General features: G+C 35.8%; 1 protein-coding gene across 2 annotated transcripts in view; it reads left to right on the top strand.

Moving 5' to 3' along the window:
* KITLG (KIT ligand) overlaps positions 1 to 23,288 on the top strand; it is an 84,148-nt gene that overhangs the window by 43,579 nt on the left and 17,281 nt on the right. The window contains exons 3-6 of one of the 2 annotated variants that reach the window (XM_008004210.3): positions 5,152 to 5,214; positions 18,698 to 18,868; positions 21,084 to 21,240; positions 21,959 to 22,042. In XM_008004210.3, the coding sequence (XP_008002401.1) occupies positions 5,152 to 5,214; positions 18,698 to 18,868; positions 21,084 to 21,240; positions 21,959 to 22,042 (475 nt within the window). The remainder of the gene's footprint in view (positions 1 to 5,151; positions 5,215 to 18,697; positions 18,869 to 21,083; positions 21,241 to 21,958; positions 22,043 to 23,288) is intronic. The other variant, XM_008004211.3, reaches the window with a different exon arrangement.

Below are 23,288 nucleotides of genomic sequence, written 5' to 3'. Positions count from 1 at the left end.
AATATACTTTCAACTATTATTTTTGATTCAGGGGCTACATTTGAAGGTTTATTACTTGGGTATATTGTGTGATATGGAGGTTTGGGGTATGATTGATCTCATCACCTGGGTAGTGAACATGGTACCTAATAGGTAATTTTTTTAACCCTGTCTTCCTTCTTCCTGTCTAGTTGTCCCTGGTATCTATTGTTGCCATCTTTATTTCCATGAGTATGCAGTGTTTAGTTCCCACTTCTAAGTGAGAGCATGCAATATTTGATTTTCCATTCCTGTGTTAATTCACTAACAATGATGGCCTCCAGCTGCATCCATATTCCTGCGAAGGACATGATTTTATTCTTTTTCTGTGGCTGCATAGTATTCCATGGTGTATATGTATCACTTTGTCTTTATTCAGTTCATGATAGGCACATAGGTTGATTCCATGACTTTCTATTGTCAATAGTACTGTGATGAACGTACAAATGCATGGGTTTATTTGGTAGAAGGACTTCTTTTGGATATACACCCAACAATGGGATTGCTGGGTTGAATGGTAGTTCTGAGTTCTTTGAGAAATCCCCCAACTTCTTTCCGAAGTGGCTGAACAGTGTATATGCATTCCCTTTTCTCTGCAGCTTCACCAGCATCTGTCGTTTTTTGCCATTTTTAAAAATTATATTTTAAGTTCTGGAGTACATGTGCAGAACGTGCAGTTTGTTACATAGGTATACATGTGCCATGGTGGTTTGCTGCAGCCGTCAACCCATCACCTACATTAGGTATTTCTCCTAGTGCTATCCTTCCCCTAGTCCCTCAGTACCCAACAGGCCCTGATGTGTGATATTTCCCTCCCTGTGTCCATGTGTTCTCATTGTTCAACTCCCACTTATGAGTGAGAACGTGGTGTTTGGTTTTCTGCTTTTGTGATAGTTTGCTGAGAATGATTGTTTCCAGCTTCAACCATGTCCCTGCAAAGGACATGAACTCATCGTTTTTTATGGCTGCATATTATTCCATGCTGTATATGTGCCACATTTTCTTTATCCAGTCTATCACTGATGGACATTTGGGTTGGTTCTAAGTCTTTGCTATTGTGAATAGTTCTACAATAAACATACGTGTACATGTGTCTTTATAATGGCATGATTTATAATCCTTTAGGTATATACCCAGTAATGGGATTGCTGGGTCAAATGGAATTTCTAGTTCTAGATCCTTAAGGAATCACCACACTGTCTTCCACAATGGTTGAACTAATTTACACTCCCACCAACATGACAGCCATTTTAACCCATATGAGATGGTATCTCATTGTGGTTTTCATTTGTATTTCTCTATTGATTAGTGATGTTGAGCAATTTTTCATGTATTTCTTGGCCCCTTGCATATCTTCTTTTGAGAAATATCTATGTCTTTTGCATACTTTTTGTTTATGGGGTTATTTTTTGATTGTTGAATTAAGTTCCTTTTAGATTCTGGATATTAGATCATTGTTGGATGCATAGTTTACAAATATTTTCCCCCATTCTGTAGATTGTCTGTTTACTCTGTTAATAGTTTCTTTTGCTGTGTACAAGCTTTTTAGTTTAATTAGCTCCCAAATGTCACTTTTTGTTTCTGTTAGAATTGCTTTTGAGGTCTTAGTCATAAATTATTCCCCAAGGCCAGTGTCCAGAATGGTGTTTACTAAGTTTTCTTCCAGGATTTTTACAGTGTGGGGCTTTACATTTACATCTTTAATTCCTTTTGAGTTAATTTTTGTATGTGGTGAATAGTAGGGGTCTAGTTCCATTCTTCTACATCTAGCTAGCCAGTTATCCCGGCATCATTTATTGAATAGGGAGTCCTTTCCCCATTGTGTATGTTTGTTGACTTTGTCAAAGATCACATGGCTTGTATGTATGCAGCTTTATTTTAGATTTCAGATTAGAGATGCTGAACCTGTATAAATGCTTAGAAAGTAATATTAATACAATAATTTATTAAGTGAACACAAATATCTACAACTTGACTTTCTAAGTTCTCTTCCAAATGTAATTAGAAAGAAACCAATGAAAACCAAGAAAGTAATAACGGGGAGACAGCGCTATAGGTAGGTGTGCTGAGCCCCAGCACAGAAAGCCAGGGTTTGCATCCTACCTGCACCAGTTACTCCTAATGCCTGTGACCTTGGGGATACCAGTTAACCTGAGTTTCTATGACCTCATTCGTAAAATAAGGTTAATATGATCTCTCATGGGATTGTGGTAGAGACTGTATATGGAAACTTGTTTTAAATTTTAAAGCACGTTTCAAAAACAATATTATTTTTCAATCTCACCAGAAACTGAGTATCAACAAATCAGGTTAACAAAGAAATTACTTTATTATTACACAGTGTCCCACCGCCAGTGGTAGAGTGTAGATTCCAGTGTTTTTGTCAGGGAACTTCCTATAAGCCTTATTTGAACCAATATTTGTATATAAATTATTCATGAAATGGAATTGGTCAGCATACTCTTTACATTTTCTTTGCTTTTTAGACATATACTCAGATCCCCACACTTTCTAAATACTAATCTAGTTGATTGTATTTTTGTATTTTTAAAATAATATAAATTATGCTTAAGAAAGGGCTGGATTTTCAAGCAGCTTGCGTTCAGATATACCTGCCACTTCTTGCTGCACTTTTCTGTGTGGAATGCCTTTAATTTACCTGGTTTATTCAAGATAAGATAGACTATCGCTGCTCAGTTGTTGCTTTCACACTTGCAACAGGTCTGCTTTGTCTTTGTCACTAGGGTTTACATAAAATGACTAGACCCTTTTGTTTTTCAAAGATAAGGATGAAGATTAAGAAGAAAAAAGAAATTATGGAAGCCTGGTGGAAAGTTTGAGAGGAAGAAAGTTAAGTGTAAAGAATGAGGGAGTTAACTCCAAAAATAAATGAAAAAAAAAAAAAATACCATCGTGTCTGGCAGCTCGGATGTGTTTTCAATTAGCAGCAATGGAAGGGACACAGTGGCTCATGCCTGTAATGCCAGCATTTTGGGAAGCCCAGACAGGCAGATCACTTGAGGCCAGGAGTTTGAGACCAGACTGGCCAACATGGCAAAACCCCTTCTCTGCTAAAAATACAAACATCAGCCAGGTGTAGTGGTGCGTGCCTGTAATCCCAGAGGCTGACATAAGGGAGGATTCCTTAAGCCCAGGAGGAAGTGGAGGTTGCAGTGAGCCAAGATCGTGCTACTGCACTCCAGCCTAGGTGACAAAGTGAGACCTTGTCCCCCAAAAAGAATAAAAAAAGCAGCAGTGATTCTAATATTTTATTTAGGGTGGCATGAAGAGGATTGATGGTGAAGATTCACAAGTGGAAAATACTCAGAACAAGTGCCTAGAGGGTGTAGAGTGTGAACATATGTAGTGGAGCTGAGACAAGGAAGGCTCTGCTCTCGGGGGACCTGGGTTCTAGTCTACACTTAACATGTGATGGCTGTGTGACTTTAGTCAAGGCACTTGACCTCTTCAAGCCTCAGTTTCTTCATCTGTTAAATAGAGATAATATGTCAGAGGGATCTGAGGATAAATGGTAACAATGTAGCCTAAGCCCATAGTAAGCACAGTGCCTGGCACATAGTAGATATTTGGTAAGTGTTAGACACTGTTACTATTTTATGATTGTGTGAACTTAGGGAAGAGGAACCATACCAAGTGCCTCAGTTCAGAGCTGAAATGAGTGTCAGGTGGCATTACTGGAAGTAGGATGGTAGTAAGCACCATGAGATCAGTTACTGCCTTAACTCCCATCTGACTACTTATGCCCATGCCTAAATTCATTTATCAATAAATTGTTCTCAGATTCTAGAAGCTATTGACAAGATCAAGCAGAATACTACAGAAAATGTTACGGTAAACTTGTGTGAGATGACCTAGTCGAGCAAACATGCACATGATCTTAGCTTTCTGTAAGGAAGATAAAGATTTAGAGACAAGATGAAGGAAAGAATAAGTCTACAAAGCAAGATAGACCCTTGAAGATGTAATGGTGCAAAACTACTTTTTAATGTATGTTATCTTAATACTCAATGTGCTCAGTCAGTTGTTGGCTAAATTATTCATCTGGGAATTTTAATGGTGATATAAGAGAAGGGTGGGGACAGCAAAGTTAGTACAATGTGTAGGAAGGAAGAGAACCTAGAACTCTGTAACTTACTAGCGTTATATGCCTCCAAAGTCAGTTGCCAATATAGCTCTCAGTAAAGAACATGAATTGAGTGTTTATAATGTGTTTGGCACATTCATCTATCTTAATTCTAAATGACCATTTGACATAGGTATCTTGATCTTTATTTTATAAATGAGAGGAACCAACGTACAGAGTTTAGATTTGTCCCAGATTCCCTTGTCCCAAATCTGTTGCTTATTCACTTGTGCCAGAATGACTGATGTAAATAAGTCAGACATTGTTTAAAGCCTTCAAAAGAACCTAGGCAAATATTTGAGACTTCTCAAATGTTCAGCCCAAGGCAAGAGAATTAAGTTACATCACAAACTGAGTCTTTCTAAATTATTTGTTGTAAAGCATTTGCATCTTGTAAGTAGCATTGTTCTTTTGAAGTTTCACTGGTCATTTTTTAGGTTCAACATAAAATAGTAGTTCTCAAATTCGGGCGCACATCAGAATCACCTGGAGGACTTGCTACGTAAGATTCTGTAGGTCTGGTATGGCCTGAGAATTTGCGTTTCTGACAGGTTCCCTGTTGCTGGCACGTCACTTTGAAGTCCACATTTTGAGAACCACTGACATAAAAAGCATATATTTTATGATTAATTCTGTGGAGGAACAAGTAGGAAAATAGTCCTGGAGGAGAATTCCAAGATCACAGGTGGAAGCTGAAATTCAGATCATGTTTCCAAAACTCAGTAGGTTATACCTTGCCAGCCATAACTGAATTTGGAGTCCAAAAAATTAGCATTATCACTTTTTTATTTTGAAGGGTGCCTTTCATTACAGAGGGAAATCAAGGATTAAAAATCAATATACATGTAAATATTGAAACTCATTGGTAACTTTAAAAAGCACAACAGTTTTGTATGCTTTTCTCCAAAGCACTACAAATATGATTAATTGATGTATAAGAATTTTCTTATGAGATTCTTTTTTTTTTTTTTTTTTTTTTGTCTCTGTAGGTGGCAAATCTTCCGAAAGACTATATGATAACCCTCAAATATGTCCCCGGGATGGATGTTTTGGTATGTAAACTACATTTCTGAGTTTCAATTTAGTAGCTCATAGAAGAATTATGCAAAACTACTTTTGAACATATGTTATCGTAATACCCAATGGGCTCAGTCAGTCATTGGCTAAGTTATTCATCTAGGATGAATAAAGAAGAAATGGGATAATTCATATTGAGATAGTACACTAGCTGCTATGTAGGAGCTTGCTTATTGTCAGGATTTGAAGAATTTATCTTTGGAATTTGACTTGCAGGGGTTTCCGCCCCAACTTAAGCAACTGTTAAACTTTATCAGTGATCATTTCAGCACATATGTCCTAAACCTGTATAGTTGTTCTTCACTATCCTTAGGGGATTGGTTCCAGGACACCTTCCAACCCTCCATCCTCCTGTCAGGACTCCGCCGTCAGGACACCAAAATCCTAGGATGCTCAAGTCCTTTCTATGAAATGGCATAGTATTTGCATATAACCTGTGCACATTCTTCTGTATACTTTATTTTCAAATTTTTATTTTTCACCATGGAAGGCACACTGGAACTCCCATGTGCTTTAAATGAGTTCTAAATTAATTCTAATACCTAATATAATGCATATATTGCATAAATAATTGTTATACTCTGCTTTTAAAATTTATTTTACGTTTTCTTGTTGTTTGAATATTTTCCATCTTTGGTTGGTTGAATCCATGGATACAGAGGGCCATCTGTACTTCCAAAGTAAATATAATTATCTTCTATAGGCCTAGCCACAGATTTTCTCATTTTCCTTAAGCATCCCCCCCAAAAGGACTTGAGTGTGAGTTTATGTATAGCTGACCTATCTCACTTGTTTAATTTGAAAACGTGAAATATTTTATCTCTGAATTTACTAGCAGTGCAATAGATTCTTAGAACCTTACAACAAGTATATGTGTTTACTGTTATAAATACTACTCTATTGCTGAAACCAGGAAATTTTAATGATTTTTCTTGTTACACAGTATCAGAATTCATACATTAAGAAATATTTCAAGCATAGAGAATAATGTAATATCTGTATACCCATCACAGAGCTTATCAAACCTTACCATTGTGCAATATTTGCTTCAAGTATATTTTTTAATAATGAAACATTACAAATGTAACTAATGCCCTATGTATGCTCCTTCTCGATCTTCATTAATCCCCACTTTGTCTCTTAGTGGTAACACTTATTCTGAGCTGGACTTTTTCATTCCAATGTGTGCTTTCAGGGCTTGTAATGTGGACAGCATTCCCTGGTGTTACGTAGAGCAGGAGAAGCATTCTCTTATATGTTTACTGCAGTGTATGCACCCATACATAAGACATGGAACTTTTTGAATACTTAATAATTTTATGTTAATCTTCTATACTTTGAAGTTTGCTTATATCTTTCAACATGCTTTGACAAGTTATTTTATGTTGACTCATTTCAACTACTGTACTGTTTGTTGAGTAAATTTAAAACCATTCGAGTTACTCTCTTCTCTACAGCTCTCATCTTTCCATTATCTACCAAAACTTATTATATACATCCACTTTGTGCAAGTTGTTTTAGGTTTTGACCAATTTTTGTGGATCAGTCCATCAAAGTTGTTACCAATTTAAGCATATCATTATGTGCCTGTGCTTAAAATGCATTTCAAAGACTACAAGGCTGTCATTTCAAGAGAATGTCAAAGCTACATTTCTTTTTATTCATAAGCATTTTAGCGTGAACTACCTAAAGCTTTTTTAGAACTCCTTAGAACATGTATCTTCATGTTGAACCATTTATCCTCAAGCCTAGGTCAATGTCTATCCTGTTGAGTTAGGGGGAGTTCTCTGGAAATAGAAATGGAAAATTATTAGCAGCCTGGAAGTTAATTAATTTTATTATTTGATTACTTAGTCGGCAAGTATTTAGTTAGGAAAAACTAACCAGGAGCCAGCACTTTACCAGACACTTTAAGAAACAAACACACATCAATTAGGCGATGATCTTATGTTCAAAAAGTTTAGTAATTGGGAAGGCAGGAAGGGGGTATTATGTGGCATTTTTATAAATCGTTTCCATTTGCAAAATGATTTCACATATTAATTTTCTTGGCTGATTAGAAAAACTCTGAGGAAGACATGATTCCTATTTTACAAATGATATATTGAGCTTTACAGCTCAAAAGTATTTTGCCCAAGGTTATACAATTAGAAAGTAACAAGAGTCTTAAAAAGAAACCCCTAGGTTAACCCTGGGTTACAGAAAGTGAGAATCTAAATAATTTCAATACTTAGGGAAAGTGTTTGAAGGGAAGCCTCTGGTAATAAAGACCCACCCCAGATCCTTCCTGACTGCAGCAGCATTTAGGATTGTGATTGCCAAGCACTCAAAGATAACCTGCTGCTCTTTGAAAAACAAATGTTAAACTGAAAACAACTAAATAAAATATTTTGTGCTGGTATAATCATAGAATGTGCTAAATCATAGATTTCAATGTCAGCTAGTGATAGCAAGAGACAAGCTTGTGAAAATAAAGCTGATTCACTGCCACATATTTTGTGCTTGTTTCTGTAATTGAGAAAAGTCTTCTATTATTTGATTCTGGCATGCTGTCCTGGCACAACTGGAGAAACACTGTTCTTCTTGGCCACCACTGTGGGCAAGAAAAACAAGGCCATGCTTAGCGCATTGGGCAGAACCAGGGGTCTCACCCTTTGTTTTACCTTCATTTTGAAATGTTCGTTTCTGCCAAGACCAGAGGAGTTTCCCAGTGGGGAGGCCTCTGATTATTTGCGAGTGGTCGGAGTCCCAGCTGCCTTATCTTTTGTCTTTAAACAATAGAGGGTGGAGTGGGAATGGGTGCCAAAAAGATTCTCTCTCGGGCCAAAGCAATAAAATTCTGCCAATGGGCACTGGGCAGAAGAAAGCTCTAGAATAGAATATACTTTTATTTTTATTTTGCTTTTGTTTAAAAAAAAAAAATCAGCTAAATTCTCCTGGAAAAGGGAGTTCACTTTTCCAAGGTCCTTCTTAGAAAATTACCTAGCAGATTCTCTCTCACAAATAGCAGGGTGTGATCAGCCACTTAGTGTTTAACTCCAACGGTAATCACCAATGCTATTTTAAACTCTTTGAAACTATTATATTGCTGGACTGTTAAAATTTCCTTTAACTTCCTAACCTTCAAGAATACATAGATATTTCTGTTCTTTTACATTTACTAGTAATGTTATCATAAAAACATTACTTTCTCAGTCTATTACATACAAACTTCAGAATTGTATATATTTATGGGGTACACATGATATTTTGATACAAGCATAGAATGTGTAATGATCAAATCAGAGTAACTGGAATATTCATCAGCTCAACTTTATCATTTCTTTGTGTTAGGAACATTCCAATTCCACTCTTTTAGTTATTTTGAAACAGACATTTTTATTAACTGTATCACCTATTTTGCTACCGAATGCTATATCTTATTCCTTCTTCAATTTTTACTTAAAGTATATATTCATCAGTTTTTAGTTTTTTATTTGCAAATAATTTTAAATTTACAAAAAGTTGCAAGAATATTTAAAGAACACCCCTGTGTCCTTTAATTCAGATTTACCAATTTCACCTATTTTTAACATTCTGCCTCATTTGCTTTATCAGTTGCTTTCTTTCTATGTATACATGTGTGTTTTATTATGTTTCTGAACTTCTTGAATAAGTTGTATACTGACATACATGGCCATTTACTCTTAAATACTTCAGTGTGTATTTCCTATGTAGGGATGTTTTCTTACCTAAACACAGTACATTTGCAGCTTCAATAAATTTTACAATAATTATAGTACTTAAATCTAGGTCTGTATTTCAATTTAGCCTTTTTTTTTTTTTTCATTTCTTTTCCTTCAGTATAAGATCCTATCTAGGATCGTAATTTTCATTTTGATACCATGTAAATAATGACTTCTAAAGATGCCTTGTTTTGGGAATAAATTACCTGATGTGGCAAAAAGGACTTTGCAGATATAATTAAATTAAGGATTTATAGCTGGAAAAGTTATTTTGGATTATCTGGGTGGTCCCACTCTGATTTACATGAGTCCTTATAAAAGGGAGGCAAGCGTTTCAGAGCCAGAGAGGGAGATTTGAAAATATTACACTGCTGGCTTCAAAGATGGAAGAGGGATTCACAAGTCAAGGAATGCGTGTTGCCTCTGGAAGCTGGAAAAGGCAAAGAAAATGATTTTTCCTTTAGAGCATCCAAAAGAAACACAGCCCTAATGAACACCTTGATATTAGCCTATTCAGACCTATTTTAAACTTCTGACCTCCAGAACTGTAAAATAACAAATTTGTGCTGCTTTAAGCCACCAAGTTTGTAGTACTTTGTTATAGCAGCAATGAGAAGCTACTACATCCTGTCTCTCTAGTCTCCGTTAAGAGTTCCTCAGGCTTTCTTTGTCTTTATGGCACTGATATTTTTGAATGAGACAGTCCTCCCCTTTAAGAAAAATGTTTCTCTTTGCAACATTTGATTGATGTTTCTTAATGCTTCTGTGGCGCTTATGCAATTCAAGTGACAACGCTACATAAGTGATGATTTGTGCTCAGGTTACCACATCCAGAGGCACACAAAGTCCATCTTCTTCTTGTAGTGCTGTTTATTTTGATCATCTGGTTAAGGTGTTCAACTATTTATGTATATTTACTCATTCACAATTTTGGAGAGACACTTTAAGGCCATGTAAGCAATCCTTCTCCTTATCAAAGTTTCTCCCACAGATTTAGCATCTATTGATTATACTTACTTGAACCAATCTTTGCTATCATTGTCAGTTTTTCATTCAGAGTTTTTAAAGGCACAGCTAAATGTGGAAGAGATTGGCAGTATGTGATACTACTCTAACAGTAAGCCTTCCAGCCTTCTTCCCTCTTCAGTACCCTTCCTCAGGTATGCACAATTTCACTTCTTGGCTATTCTCATCTTCTTTTACCTGGCCCTGTTACTTACCTCTGGGCTCTTTCCATTTTCTTTGATACCTCAGGATTTATTATTTGATGTTTTGGTTCTTCCTGAATAGACAGAGTGATTTAAAAAGAAATACATCCAATCATTTCATTCCTCCTTCTTTATATTCATTGAGTGGCTTTTTGTTGCTCTTAGGAAACAGGAAAAGGAGCTACTTCAACAAGGCCTCCAAGACTATAGTGATCTAGCTGGGCGAGGTGGCTCACACCTGTAATCCCAGAATTTTGGGAGGTCAAGACAGGCGGATCTTGAGGTCAGGAGATCGAGACCATCCTGGCTATATTAGCCAGGAGTGGTGGTGGGGCACCTGTAGTCCCAGCTACTCAGGAGACTGAGGCGGGAGAATGGCATGAACCCGGGAGGCAGAGCTTGCAGTGAGCCGAGATCGGGCCACTGCAATCCTGCCTGGGCGACAGAGCAAGACTCCATCTGAAAAAAAAAAAAAGACTATACTGATCTGGCAACTTACCTTTCCATATCCTTTTTCTTCCTTTATCATTACCAGTTCCTTGCTGCCACATATCTTCTTGCCTGGCTTTCTCTGTGCCTGGAATCCTCATTGGTTCTTGTGTCTAAGTAACACCTGATTCTTTTAGATTTCAGTTTTGATTTTTGATGAAACCAAATTGTTCTATTGGAAACTATTCATAGCACTCCTCAGAGTAGCAGTTTTGGATAGATTTGTGGGATGATTTAATGGATAATCTTCCACCAACCTGTAAACTTCACAAAGGTAGGAACTATATTCTTTTGGCTCTGCATTAGATTCTCAGTGCCTCATGGATGCTCATAGGCATTTAATGAATATTTGCTGAAAGAAAGTGAAGAAAGGAAAGAAGGAGAAAAGTTCCCTAGTATATAATCATTTATAATTTTCTTGAGGCACAGATTTGAACTGAGTATAGTTCACAAGGTTATGATGATGTGGTGAGTGCCTATAACTCATCACACAGTTTCTGTACTGCAACATTACCTTCTTTTAGATGAGTGTGCATTTTTTGAAAGATTTTAGGTGTAAGAATTGTATTATGCAATTTTGGGGAATCACAGCTTCTTTAAGCCTTCTGTTCTACTGCTTTAATTGGTCATTTTTGTATTCAAGAACCTGCTTATTGTTCCCATTTACTAAAGGCTAAGAGCCAAATTCCTGAACCTGATGTTCATGACTCTTCGTAATCCTGCCCTACCCTAACCAGCTCGTCTGAATACCCATTATTCCCCAACACAAACTTCCAACCTCAGCCACATGCACTACGGCCTCCTAAAATCGCCGTGCCTGTTCTCAGGATGCCCTTTTTTCTCCCATCCACTTACCCAAATTCTACCCACAGAATTATGCAGTATCTTGGGGCTTAAACCATCTTAGTGGTCATCTCCTCCGAGGTCAGTTTAAGATTTCTCTTTCACACAAGGTCATTTTCTGCTCTTTCAGACCACACTTTCTCTCCCCTGTATCATTTGATCAGGTGAAATTGGCATCACATCTACTCTGTGCTGAGTGTTTTGCTTGATGCTGGGGCTTGGTGGTCAGCAACACTAACATTGCACCTGCTACGTGGACCCTGTCTTATAGTTTATTATCTTGTGACTTCTATGGAATTTGTCCAGAAGCTATTCATCTTGGGTACATGATCATATATTGCTTACATAGAGCTTAATATTTTAAGTGTTATATAATTGTCTCAAAGTATTATTGTGAGAAATAATCAAAATACAAAAAATATGAGTTGTGGTGTGCATATAATAATTGTCAGATATCATCATTATTATTTTGTTGTTGTGTTCTCTTTTTACTATATTTTGACTATCTATGGAGCAAGGTTGAACTCTTTTACTCCTGTGTATCTCCTCACCATTCTTTAGACAATCCAATGCATATAGTCGCTCCTCAGAAAATAGTTATGAATAAACATTTAACTCTTGGCAAAAATGCTAGTTTTCCAAATCTTGAAGGAGCCCATCTTATTAGTTTAGACTCCTGTGGTTTTCACTAATAGTAAAAGTCCCATTATAAGGACAGTAAAGAATAGCATGTCACCTAAGGGCATGGATGCAACAGGCCTCATGAAAAGACTGGAACCAGGATTGGGAACTATGAGTTTTTCCTTCTCCTTCTCTGAACCTCTGTGTCTCTGCCTCATTCTTTTTGTGCAGATTTTTTTCTCCTTTGTTCCAATCACTTGGTAGAATGTAACTGCCCAAGAGCTGCCAGATTTACATATTCCAATTTCAGCCCTACTCAGAGACTAATTATCAGTTTCTAATGATCAATACCAATTTTGGGGAGGAACTTTCTGATTGGTCCATCCAAGACAGGTGTCTACCATCATCCCATCAACTGTGGCTACAGGGAAAGTTCACTGTTTGTAAGCATGGATTCTGAGGCTCCACTCCTATGATGTGGCATTCTCCCTGTGAAAATAAGACGTCAGCCAAATAGACACTTGTACTCAACTATTTATCTGCCTCGATCTTCCATGTAATAAGAAAATATTTATTTAAAAGGAATAAGCATAAAATGTTAATTGAATGAATAAAATATGACATTAAATGCTATTTTAAGTAGTTCTTTTGTATATTCTACTACAGTACAGGGGGCCGTCTTCCTAATTAATAAGTGATTATATTAAGATGCTCTTCAGATTATCTAGGCCATTATTGTCTGATAGAAATACAATGGAAGCCACATTCATAATCTTAATTGTCTGGTAGCCACACTAAAAAAATAAATAAATAAAAATGAGCAGCTGAAATTAAGTATAATGAAATGTATTTAGCCCCATGTATCTGAAATATTGTCATTTCACTTTAAAATCAATATAAAAATTATTAATGGAATGTTTTATATTTTTCATATTATTCAAAATCCACAGTGTGTTTTACACCAGCAACATATTATAGTTCATACACTAAATTTTCATTAGAAATAGTTATTCCATATTTAGATTTTTTTAAATAAAATTTACCATTGAAAAGATAGTCATATTTCTGTTTTCTCCAAACATACTTAAAAGTTTTCCAGCCTCTAATAGGGTGATATTATTGACTTTTCAATTTAAAGAAATTATAGTTAAGTAAAATGAAAATTTTAGCTCTGCAGTCACATTCGATGCATTTTGAGTGAGAGGAGCTGTAGATGGATAGTGGGATTCCCATATTGGCCAGCACCAATTAGACAGGCCCCTTTGTTTTACAGATGGAGAAACTGAAGTCCTGAATAGGTTAAATGACTTTCCTGAAATCACAAAGTGAATTGACAGAGTTGGGACTAAAAACTGGGCCTCTGGTTCCTCGTTGCTGCCCTCAATCCCCAAACCCCTGTGCTGTCCCTTCCCTTTTCTATTTTAAGTCTGGCCTAGGGGCCATTTATAGGTCTGCCCTGGGAAATAACACGTATTTAGAGTGCTTTGGTTGATTTCCATCTTAATCAGATTGAGGTTTCTACGTCACTTTAATTCAAACAGGATGCCTAAAGTGAACACTGAAGACCCAAATTAGTTTAGGGAGAGGACTAAAAGAAATCATTACAAAACCCAGCTTATCCAAAGAGAAGTTAAGATTTCAGAGACTACACTGGCAACATGAACATGCAATATTTTGCAAAGTGCTTTTATAGGAAAGTTTTAAATTTGCCTGCCCATGGAATATTTGAGAGTAGAATGTCAGCTTTCTAGCCACAAGGATAAAAACCAAAAGAACAGTAAATAAAGTCTACAAATGGCAATTGTCAGGATTCCTCAGACAAATTTACCTTCATTGGTATGACTCTGGATTAATTGAAATGAAACAGAAAGAACCATTTCTATTCCCAAGAGATTTATTAATTGAGCCTAAGAATCATTGTGTCTGGTCCAGACGTGAGACCACATGAGTCATATGACTTCAGCAGAATAAAACACGTCAGTTGTATGTGCTTTCACTATTCTCATGGCTACTAGAACAAAATGAGTGATCAAGAGTCCTGGTTTCTCATGTTTCTGTGTAAATTTGTTATGTAACCTGGAACGAGACACTTCACTACTCTAGGCCTTGATTTTCCCACTTATGCAGTTGGTGAGACTGGTCCTCAATATTCCTTCTAGGTCTGAAATTCTGGTGATTCTGATGACATGGCTCTAAATTTTGATTACTCATCCCAGAGGTAGATGCCGAAAGCACAAACAGAAAGGCATGCTTTGTGCCCTAGGCATGCTTATGTCTAATTCCAGCAAGACTGAAGTTTGACACAAATTAAAGAAAGTAAAATAAAAACAAATTGGGCAGTAATGCTGGTAATTAGATTAATCGGATTAGAGGGTTGGGTGAATACTCCTTGTAAATATTCTTAGAAACCTCATAGTTTATGAGCCAGGCTTTTCTCTCTGAGAATCGCTAATTGGTATTTCACCAACTCCTGTGAAAAGAACGCTCTCTCTGGGTAGATACCAGCTTTAGGCCCTATAAGAAAGCACATAGATATCTCTCTGTGAACAGCTACCAAATGGAAAGTAGTGTAAAGTGCATCAATGAAGAAGTGTTATAGTATGTTTTGTCTACTTTCAGCTTCTTATTCCATAAATCTTACTGTGACTGTTCTTAAAGACTGTCTTTGGGCTGGGCACAGTGGCTCACGCCTGTAATCCCAACACTTTGGGAGACCGAGGTGAGTGGATCACCTGGGGTCAGGACTTCAAGATCAGCCTAGCCAACATGGTGAAATCCCATCTCTACTAAAAATACCGAAAGTTAGCTGGGAGTGATGGCGGGTACCTGTAATCCCAACTACTCAGGAGGCTGAGGCAGGAGAATTGCTTGAACCCAGGAGGTGGAAGTTGCAGTGAGCTGAAATCACGCCATTGCACTCCAGTCTGGGCGACAAGAGCAAGACTATCTCTCAGGAAAAAAACAAAACAAAACAAAAAATAACAACAACAACAACAAAAAAAAAAACAGACTGTCTGTGCATCTAATACCAATGTGGAATAATGTGTCAAATTATTTCACCTAATAAACCAGTACAGCTTCCTGAATGAGGCAGGAGATGGAGAGGAGCAAGCATGCCAGAATTAGCAAGTCCCCAGGGTGATTTTAAAACACATGATTTATTTCAGCCAGTTTCTCAAATTTACTGGTTCTGGAACTACAGAGATTCTGTGTCACATATTTTGTGGAATTAATATATTACCTTTTAAAAATTTATGCTTAGTTTTAGAATGTGCATGCATTTCTGTTGTTGGTCTTTGGAAACAGTCATATTTCTTGTTATGTTTAGAATACTTTTAATGTTATTCATTTTAAATGATACATTTCATTTAATCATTTAGTGAGATCATTGATTTGGTGTTCATGGTACTTTAAAATTCCTAAGGAAGTTCACAGTTTTTAACTGAATTGTCAGTGGGAGTGACATGCTAGCAGCTCAAGCATATTGATTCAATATCATTGAGTCAGTTTGGATTCTAGAATCATATATGTTATAAGTACACGGGGATAGAAAGCACATGTTTTTAGTAGTCCTAGCTAGAGCTGCTATAATAAATGAGGAAAACATAAGACAGAAGCTATCAAGAAAGGAGGTAAGAAATTGAGAGCATGGAGTCAAGAAAAAGGTTTTTACACTCATAGCAGAATCTATATATTTCTTCATTTGGCAACTACACATACAGATGAATAAAGCATCAAATTACTGTACATGCACTTCAGGAATTTAAAAGCTATTATTTGTGTCACCTTTGACATCCTGTATGACCGCCAATTTTCTTAATCCTTTATATTTTCCAGTGAAAGAGAGAACATTATATCCTACTTTCTTCTAATGAATATCATTGAGTAAATATTTATATAAAAATATTTAAGTTTAAAATGTCCCTGAAAAATAAGAAACAGTGATAATGTTGTTTACTAAGGCAAAGGGAAAAGTACATTTGTAAATTTGACAACCTTTAATCATTTCTTTCATAATCATAATCTTGGAGGAATTGAAAAACAGAAAGACCTGCTGTCACCTCACAAATGAAATACTTAGTTCAGTGTGTTTTATTCTCCTTGCAAATCATTGATGATATTTAATTAAAAATTACAAAACTGTTAGACATTCCAGTCAAAACTAGTTTCCTTTCTTACAAGCAGACAGATCAAAACTGACATTTAATATTATTTGTTTACCTTCATTTTATCTTTGATAAACTCAAGAATCTTAAAAAGCCAATATATACCTGGTTAAACAAATTACTGAAAAATAGAACTTTGAATTTATGATTTAGCCTTTTCCAAAGAAATAATAGCACAAGCAAAAATAAAAAATGAATGAAATGTTATGGCGAGGGTTTTAGAAATATACGATTTTTCAGCTGCGTAGGCACGTAGTTTTTATCAGCTATCAACAAATTGTTCATGACTTTAGAAGGGCAAACATTACAGTAGGATTAGATTGTGGAATTTCCATGGTTTAACTCTCAGAAAGCACAGGATTGGGGTTGGAAATTTTACTGGAAAGAGTTGATTGTTTACACTGTTGATTTAGGTATGTGAAAATGGGAGGAGGTAGGGTAATAGCTAAACAGGAACTTAGAATATAAAATGTAAACATAGAGTTCAGTTGAAAATAGTGATCAACAGAAGGGGCAGTAAGTACCCCAGAATTCCCCAGCTTAAAAATAAGAAACAAATCAACAAAATCTTCTCTACTTTAACCACATACACAAAAAAAAGGCAAAATGAACAAAGTACCCATTCATATAAGACAACTACCACAGAAACTAAAGGAATGTCTTAATTCAAAACAAGGGAATTTCATTTTGGTTCTTACTTGCCAGAGATCCTAGGCAAGCATATTCATAAAGTGAGGAAATAGAGTCCTAAGAGATTAATACCTGGAATTCCATTGTTAGAAAAATTTGCACAATTTCAGCAGAATGAATTGGTGAAAGCGACTCTATCACATAAATACTATTCAAATGGCATTTATACTGTATGCTGTGCTCCGTATCCTAGGAAATCTGTTCATTGTTGATAGGGCTGACTGTCTATAAGGAATTATCCCTCTCTAAAAGGAGAGAAACTTGCAGAGCAATTCAGCATCCAAGGAAAGACTGACAGCTTTGAAAGAGACCTGATAATGATGCAAGTAGGAACTTGCATGTGCTTGAAATAAGCATTGATTTAACAAAACAAAGACTCTATTCTACATATACTTTGGAAACACATATTCTTTGAGAACTTGGTTTTGACGAGTTGAAATGGCCACTCGAACTAAATTCCCATGTTGAGATTTGTTTACCCTTCTTATCTGAAGCCAGAGCCAACAATCCTAAAAGTTTTGAATGACATTTAATGGTTCCAGGAATTGGGGCTTACCTATCTGCAGATAAACCTGTTTCCTTTTTGGCTGTATTATATTAAGTAAAACTGTTCTGTTAAATGAATGTAAAGTGGTCCCTTCTATACTTTAGAATAAATAAATGACTTGAGCCAGCTGCAGTGACTCACGCCTATAATCCCAGCACTTTGGAATGCTGAAGAGGGAGCATTGCTTGAGGCCAAGAGTTCAGCCTGGGCGACAAAGCAAGACCCCCATTTATATAGAAAAATTTAAAAATTAGCAGATTTGGTAGCATGCGTCTTGTAGTGCCAGCTACTTGGGAGGCTGAAGTGGGAAGATCACTTGGGCCCAGGAATTCAACGTTGCAGTGAAACATGAACCATGATTGCACCCCCACACTGCAGCCCAGGACTCAGAGAGAGAGCCTGTCTCTGTAAAAAATTAAAGTATAAATAAATAAATAAATAAAAGACTTGACTTTTCCCACAGAGATATTCTGCTAGTAAATAGAGAAATAAAGCTTAGTGTGATTTATTTTGCATGACATCAATTACTCTGAGTACAGTATTTTTGTTACAAGTTCTATTAAATTATTTATGCTTTTAATGAGCCAATTCAATGTTAGCTATTCCTAATAATAATCTTATTTTTGTCACTGCAGCATTTCATCAGAGTTCAAAATACATCAGAGTTTCCACTTAAAAGATATTTATACAAGAAAAGATAACACGTTAAAATCATATAAAGTATGCAACTTACAACCTCCTCCTCCTGTTACAAGAGTCTCTCCTCCTATTACAATAGTCCCTCCTCCTCCTGTCACACTAGTCCCTTCTCTTCCTGTTACAATAGCCTCTCTCCTCCTTTTACAACATTTTAAGTAATGTATATTAATTTTAAAAATCTGGCCAGGCACAGTGGTTCATGCCTGTAATCCCAGCACGTTGGGAGGCTGAGACAGGCGGATCATTTGAGGGCAGGAGTTTGAGACAGCCTGGCCAACATGTTGAAAGCTTCTCTCTACTAAAAATAAAAAAGTAGCCAGGCGTGGTGGCGGGCACCTGTCATCCGAGCTACTCAAGAGGCTGAGGAAGGAGAATCACTTGAGTGACTAAAATGATAGCTTTGAAGAGTACTCCGAGTTTTATGGCACTTATTAAAATAGCTGCTTTTTCTCCTTTTTCATATCTTGCAGCCAAGTCATTGTTGGATAAGCGAGATGGTAGTACAATTGTCAGACAGCTTGACTGATCTTCTGGACAAGTTTTCAAACATTTCTGAAGGCTTGAGTAATTATTCCATCATAGACAAACTTGTCAATATAGTGGATGACCTTGTGGAGTGCGTGAAAGAAAACTCATCTAAGGTAACTTTGTGTTCATTGGGATTATTTTTCATTACTGTTCTTTAAAAACCTATGCTTCTTGGTGCTGCTGGGGAGAATGAGGCACCTTTATGATATTTTGATTGCATAAACTTCAAATTTAAAAATCTTGTTCAGATGAGCAAAGAAAACAAATATTTGCAGTTATAGTGCAATACTGAAGTGTGCATTCATACTTAAATATTGTCATCTAATATAAAAATAAAACTTATTTACATTACAATGCAAAATCAGTCCTGCCTTTGTCTTCATTTTTCGTAAGTGAAGTCCTCAAAATCTTCCTGTTAAGTTACAAGTGTTCATTTAAATGGAAAATTGTCTGTAATAGACACATATCCCCGTCCTTTTATCCATAATATAATCACCCCATAGGTCACAACAAAGAAATACATTTTGGCTCCCCAGAGTCACTGGATAACTGATCATCCCCAACTTCAGGATATGGGCACGACACATGGAATAGGCAGTGTACTCCAGAAAATGAGAGTGGGATATTGGAGTTTAAATTCTGGCTCTGTCACTAATGAGTTCTGTGAGCATAACTTCTTTGTACCTCACTTTCTTTATATTTAAAGTGGGGACAATGCCAGAATTCATCTAACAGGGTTGACATTAGGTGATTTGTCATGAGTACTTTAACACCATACCCAGCAAAATAAATATTAATAAAATTTTACATTTTTTCATCACACTGTGTCTATAGCAGAATCATGCTTAGCAGACCTGATTTGGTATACAGTTCAAATGGCCAAAGATTAGCTTAGGAGACTTCTATAAGTTTAAATTCAAAGTTTTAAACAGGATTCTGTACCTTAATACCTAAATTCTTTTTCCTGTGTCCCATCTAAATTCCAGCTACTCTGTAAGACCCAACTTCAATCCTATTTGTGCTCTCCAATCTTATAATTCTTACCATACTAATAATCCAATCACTACCTTTAATCTTTCTATTGTTTTGTTTTCTAATTTCCAAAGTCAGAATGTAGTGTTAACCACTCTTTCATATTACTACTGCATATAGTATGCTGACAGCATTCAAAAGAAGTAGAGGTCACAAAAAGAATATATCACACAAGGTGTCACAAAGGAAATAACATATGCATTAGAGCCTTAAAGATAAGTTAGGTAAATGAATTAAGTCAATGGTGATGTTGGGAGGAGCACTGCAAACAACAAAGAATGTGCATTTACTAATCATGACACTTTGGTGGGAACCCAGGAGATTACCGATGATATTTCGCAGTTGTTTTGGAGATTGAGTTAATCTATATAGTGCATTTAGAATAGTCCATAGTAAGTGACAGATAGTTGTTTATTTCAGTTACCTACTTTTCTTTATAATCCATTATGTATCCCTACAACATAGCTTTGATTTGCTTTGGGGAATTTTATATTAATTTTATATCAATTAATCATACCATTTTTATTATTTTGGGACTTGCTTCTTTCACTCAGCTTTAGGTTTAGAAGATGTATCCACTCTAAAGCATGTAGCTGTAGTTAACCTTCTCCTGAACTGAACTCCACTAATTCAATGTATCACTAGTTATTAAGCCACTCTCTTTTGATTGACATAACTGATACAGATATTGCTGCAAAAAACCTTTTTATATGTCTGATGGTATGTATGTGCAATAGTTTCACCAGGGTATTTACCTGAGAATGGAATTTCTGAGTCACAGGAGGGGCACATGTCTAACTTTACTGGATAATATCAAATGTACCAATTTACATTATCTCAGCAGTATATAATAGTTCCCTTGCCAATGTTTAGTATCATCTGACTTTCTAATTTTTGGATATTAGAGCATGCATTATGGAGAGGTCTTTTTTTTTCTAAAGACTAGAATTTCTTGTAATGGAGGGGTCTTTTAAGAATAAACCCTCATGTTTTTAATAAGCATCTCTAAAGAAAAAATCCCCAGTTTGTTTTTAAAGTTATTATTATTATTATTATTATTATTATGTGCCATGACATTGTGTTCACTGCCCCAGATTCAACTTGTGATCCCACTGAGATCACTACCCCACATTACCAATTTGAATTGCATACATTGAAACAGCCATCTAAAAGTGCTAGTTGTAAGAGTCCAAATACTTTAATCTTTGAGGGACATATTTATAGTCCATTATCTTGACCTCAGTTAAGTCTAAAGACTATTTAAAAAATGTAATCCTATTTTTTTTGTTGTTCTAGGATCTAAAAAAATCATTCAAGAGCCCAGAACCCAGGCTCTTTACTCCTGAAGAATTCTTTAGAATTTTTAATAGATCCATTGATGCCTTCAAGGACTTTGTAGTGGCATCTGAAACTAGTGATTGTGTGGTTTCTTCGACATTAAGTCCTGAGAAAGGTAAGACATGTAAGCATTTCCAGTTCAAATGTAAACAACAAACTTAAATCTTCCCTATATAGTAAGAATCTACCTCTGTGTTTAGCTGTAGCAAGACAATGTGCATGTATGTCTGATAAAAAAGCAAATATCAATAGCACAGAAGAAACTAATGATTGTAGATTTCTTGGTTTCCAAGCCAAAGCAATATTCATCAATTTCAAATCAGTGAGCTGTTTGTGAGTAAACAGTATATGAGATGGCCACTCATACCTTTTCTCATCTAATATTTGCCAGTAATTACAATTACATTATTCTGTACCTCCAGTCTACTTAATGTTCCTTCTCAATTTTTTTTCTTAAGGATCTAATTCTGAAGTCACAAATTCTGATCCTCCCCAGTTATTCTGTATTGAGACTCTCTTTTCCCTTCACTGGGTCTCTGTAATACAAACCTGGATTCATGGCTTTCTTTTTTAATAAGAAATTATCATCAATGTGTCATTATTTGTATTTATTAACATATTTATTCAATAAGTATTTGTTCTACAAGGTGACAATGGTGACTTTCTTAGTAAAATAGAATAGCAGGACCCAGTATGAAATAAATAAGAGCTGAATACTCTAGATTCGGGAAGCAGACCTGGCAAGTAATCTGGTATTACACTTCACCTTTCAGGGACTCTATAAGTCATACAAATCACCATATAACACTGACACATTATTGCTTTCTATTTAGATTCCAGAGTCAGTGTCACAAAACCATTTATGTTACCCCCTGTTGCAGCCAGCTCCCTTAGGAATGACAGCAGTAGCAGTAATAGTAAGTACATATATCTGATTTAATGCATGCATGGCTCCAATTAGCACCTATAGGAGTATTGCATGGGCTTTCAAGGAAACTTCTACACTTATTACTATTGATACTGTTCTGTTACTGTTATTCCTTTTACAGTCTTCCTGAGACTTAAGTTTGTAGAATTGAATTTCCCTAGAGTTGGAGATAATGTTTAGAGAATTAGGCCAATAAATTTTCTGCTAAGGTTATTTTAAATAAGACATAAAATTAATTTTAGAAATATGATTTTTGCTTTTTGTTGAATCATTAAAATATATTCTGTGTGGAATGCGCCTGACAAAAACCGAAGTTTAAAATTGAGTGTATAAATGCCGGTTGTATAGAATTCCAAAGATATTTTCAGTTTTGTGTATATCAGTATTTACTCTTGTGCATTTTGAAATTTGATGATTCTGTTATTTTACTACAGAATTACATGTTTGACGAGAATAGACTTATTCTTCTGAAATGTCTGTCCTCTTTGGCCAAGAACCCAGTTTTCTTTTAAAATGCAGGCAAAGGTCATTATAAAGGTTATTGTATTTACTAAATACTCTCTGGCCTCATGGAAAGTGAGGGAAGAAAAACAATCATCTTGTGATCTAAGCTAAAAAGGTCATCCCTTAAGACTTACAAATGGGGCACTGTCTTTTGTTCAGGGACTTAGAAGACCTGTCTATGAAACTAAGTAGCAATTTATTACTAATTCATAATTGCTTGTTACAATGCAAAATTTAAAAAAAAAAAAAAACCTCTAAATTGCAATTTACTTATTTTGGAATTCGTTGCCACCAAAACCTGACCTGACGTGATTTTTGGCTATTTATAGTATTTATTTATCTTTCCAAAAGTGAATATATATTTTACTAATGAAATATTAATGTATTTGATTACAGGATGCTACCCAGGATTCACTGGGGACAGTATACGTTATACATTATTTGCAGGACAGAATCTTCTAAAACCTAAAATTCTAAATTGCATATCAGTTCTGAAAGTGTCAAAAAGGGACTTCAGCCCTCTTTGTGTGTTAGTCAATTAAGGGCTTTCTTATTAATTAGGGATTTTATTAAATTTTCAAAGAAGCAACTCTGTCTTCTTAAATTCTCTGCTTATATTTCATTGATTTCCAATCTTTATTATTTCCTTCCATTTGCTTTGTGTTTCATTTACTCCGCTTTTTCTAGCCTTTCAAAGTGGAAAAATTAGATCATTGATTTTAAACTATTTT

The sequence above is a fragment of the Chlorocebus sabaeus genome, chromosome 11 (assembly GCF_047675955.1).
Source record: "Chlorocebus sabaeus isolate Y175 chromosome 11, mChlSab1.0.hap1, whole genome shotgun sequence".
In the NCBI taxonomy this organism is placed as follows: Eukaryota; Metazoa; Chordata; class Mammalia; order Primates; family Cercopithecidae; genus Chlorocebus; species Chlorocebus sabaeus.
This window is presented reverse-complemented; position numbering and strand designations above follow the sequence as displayed.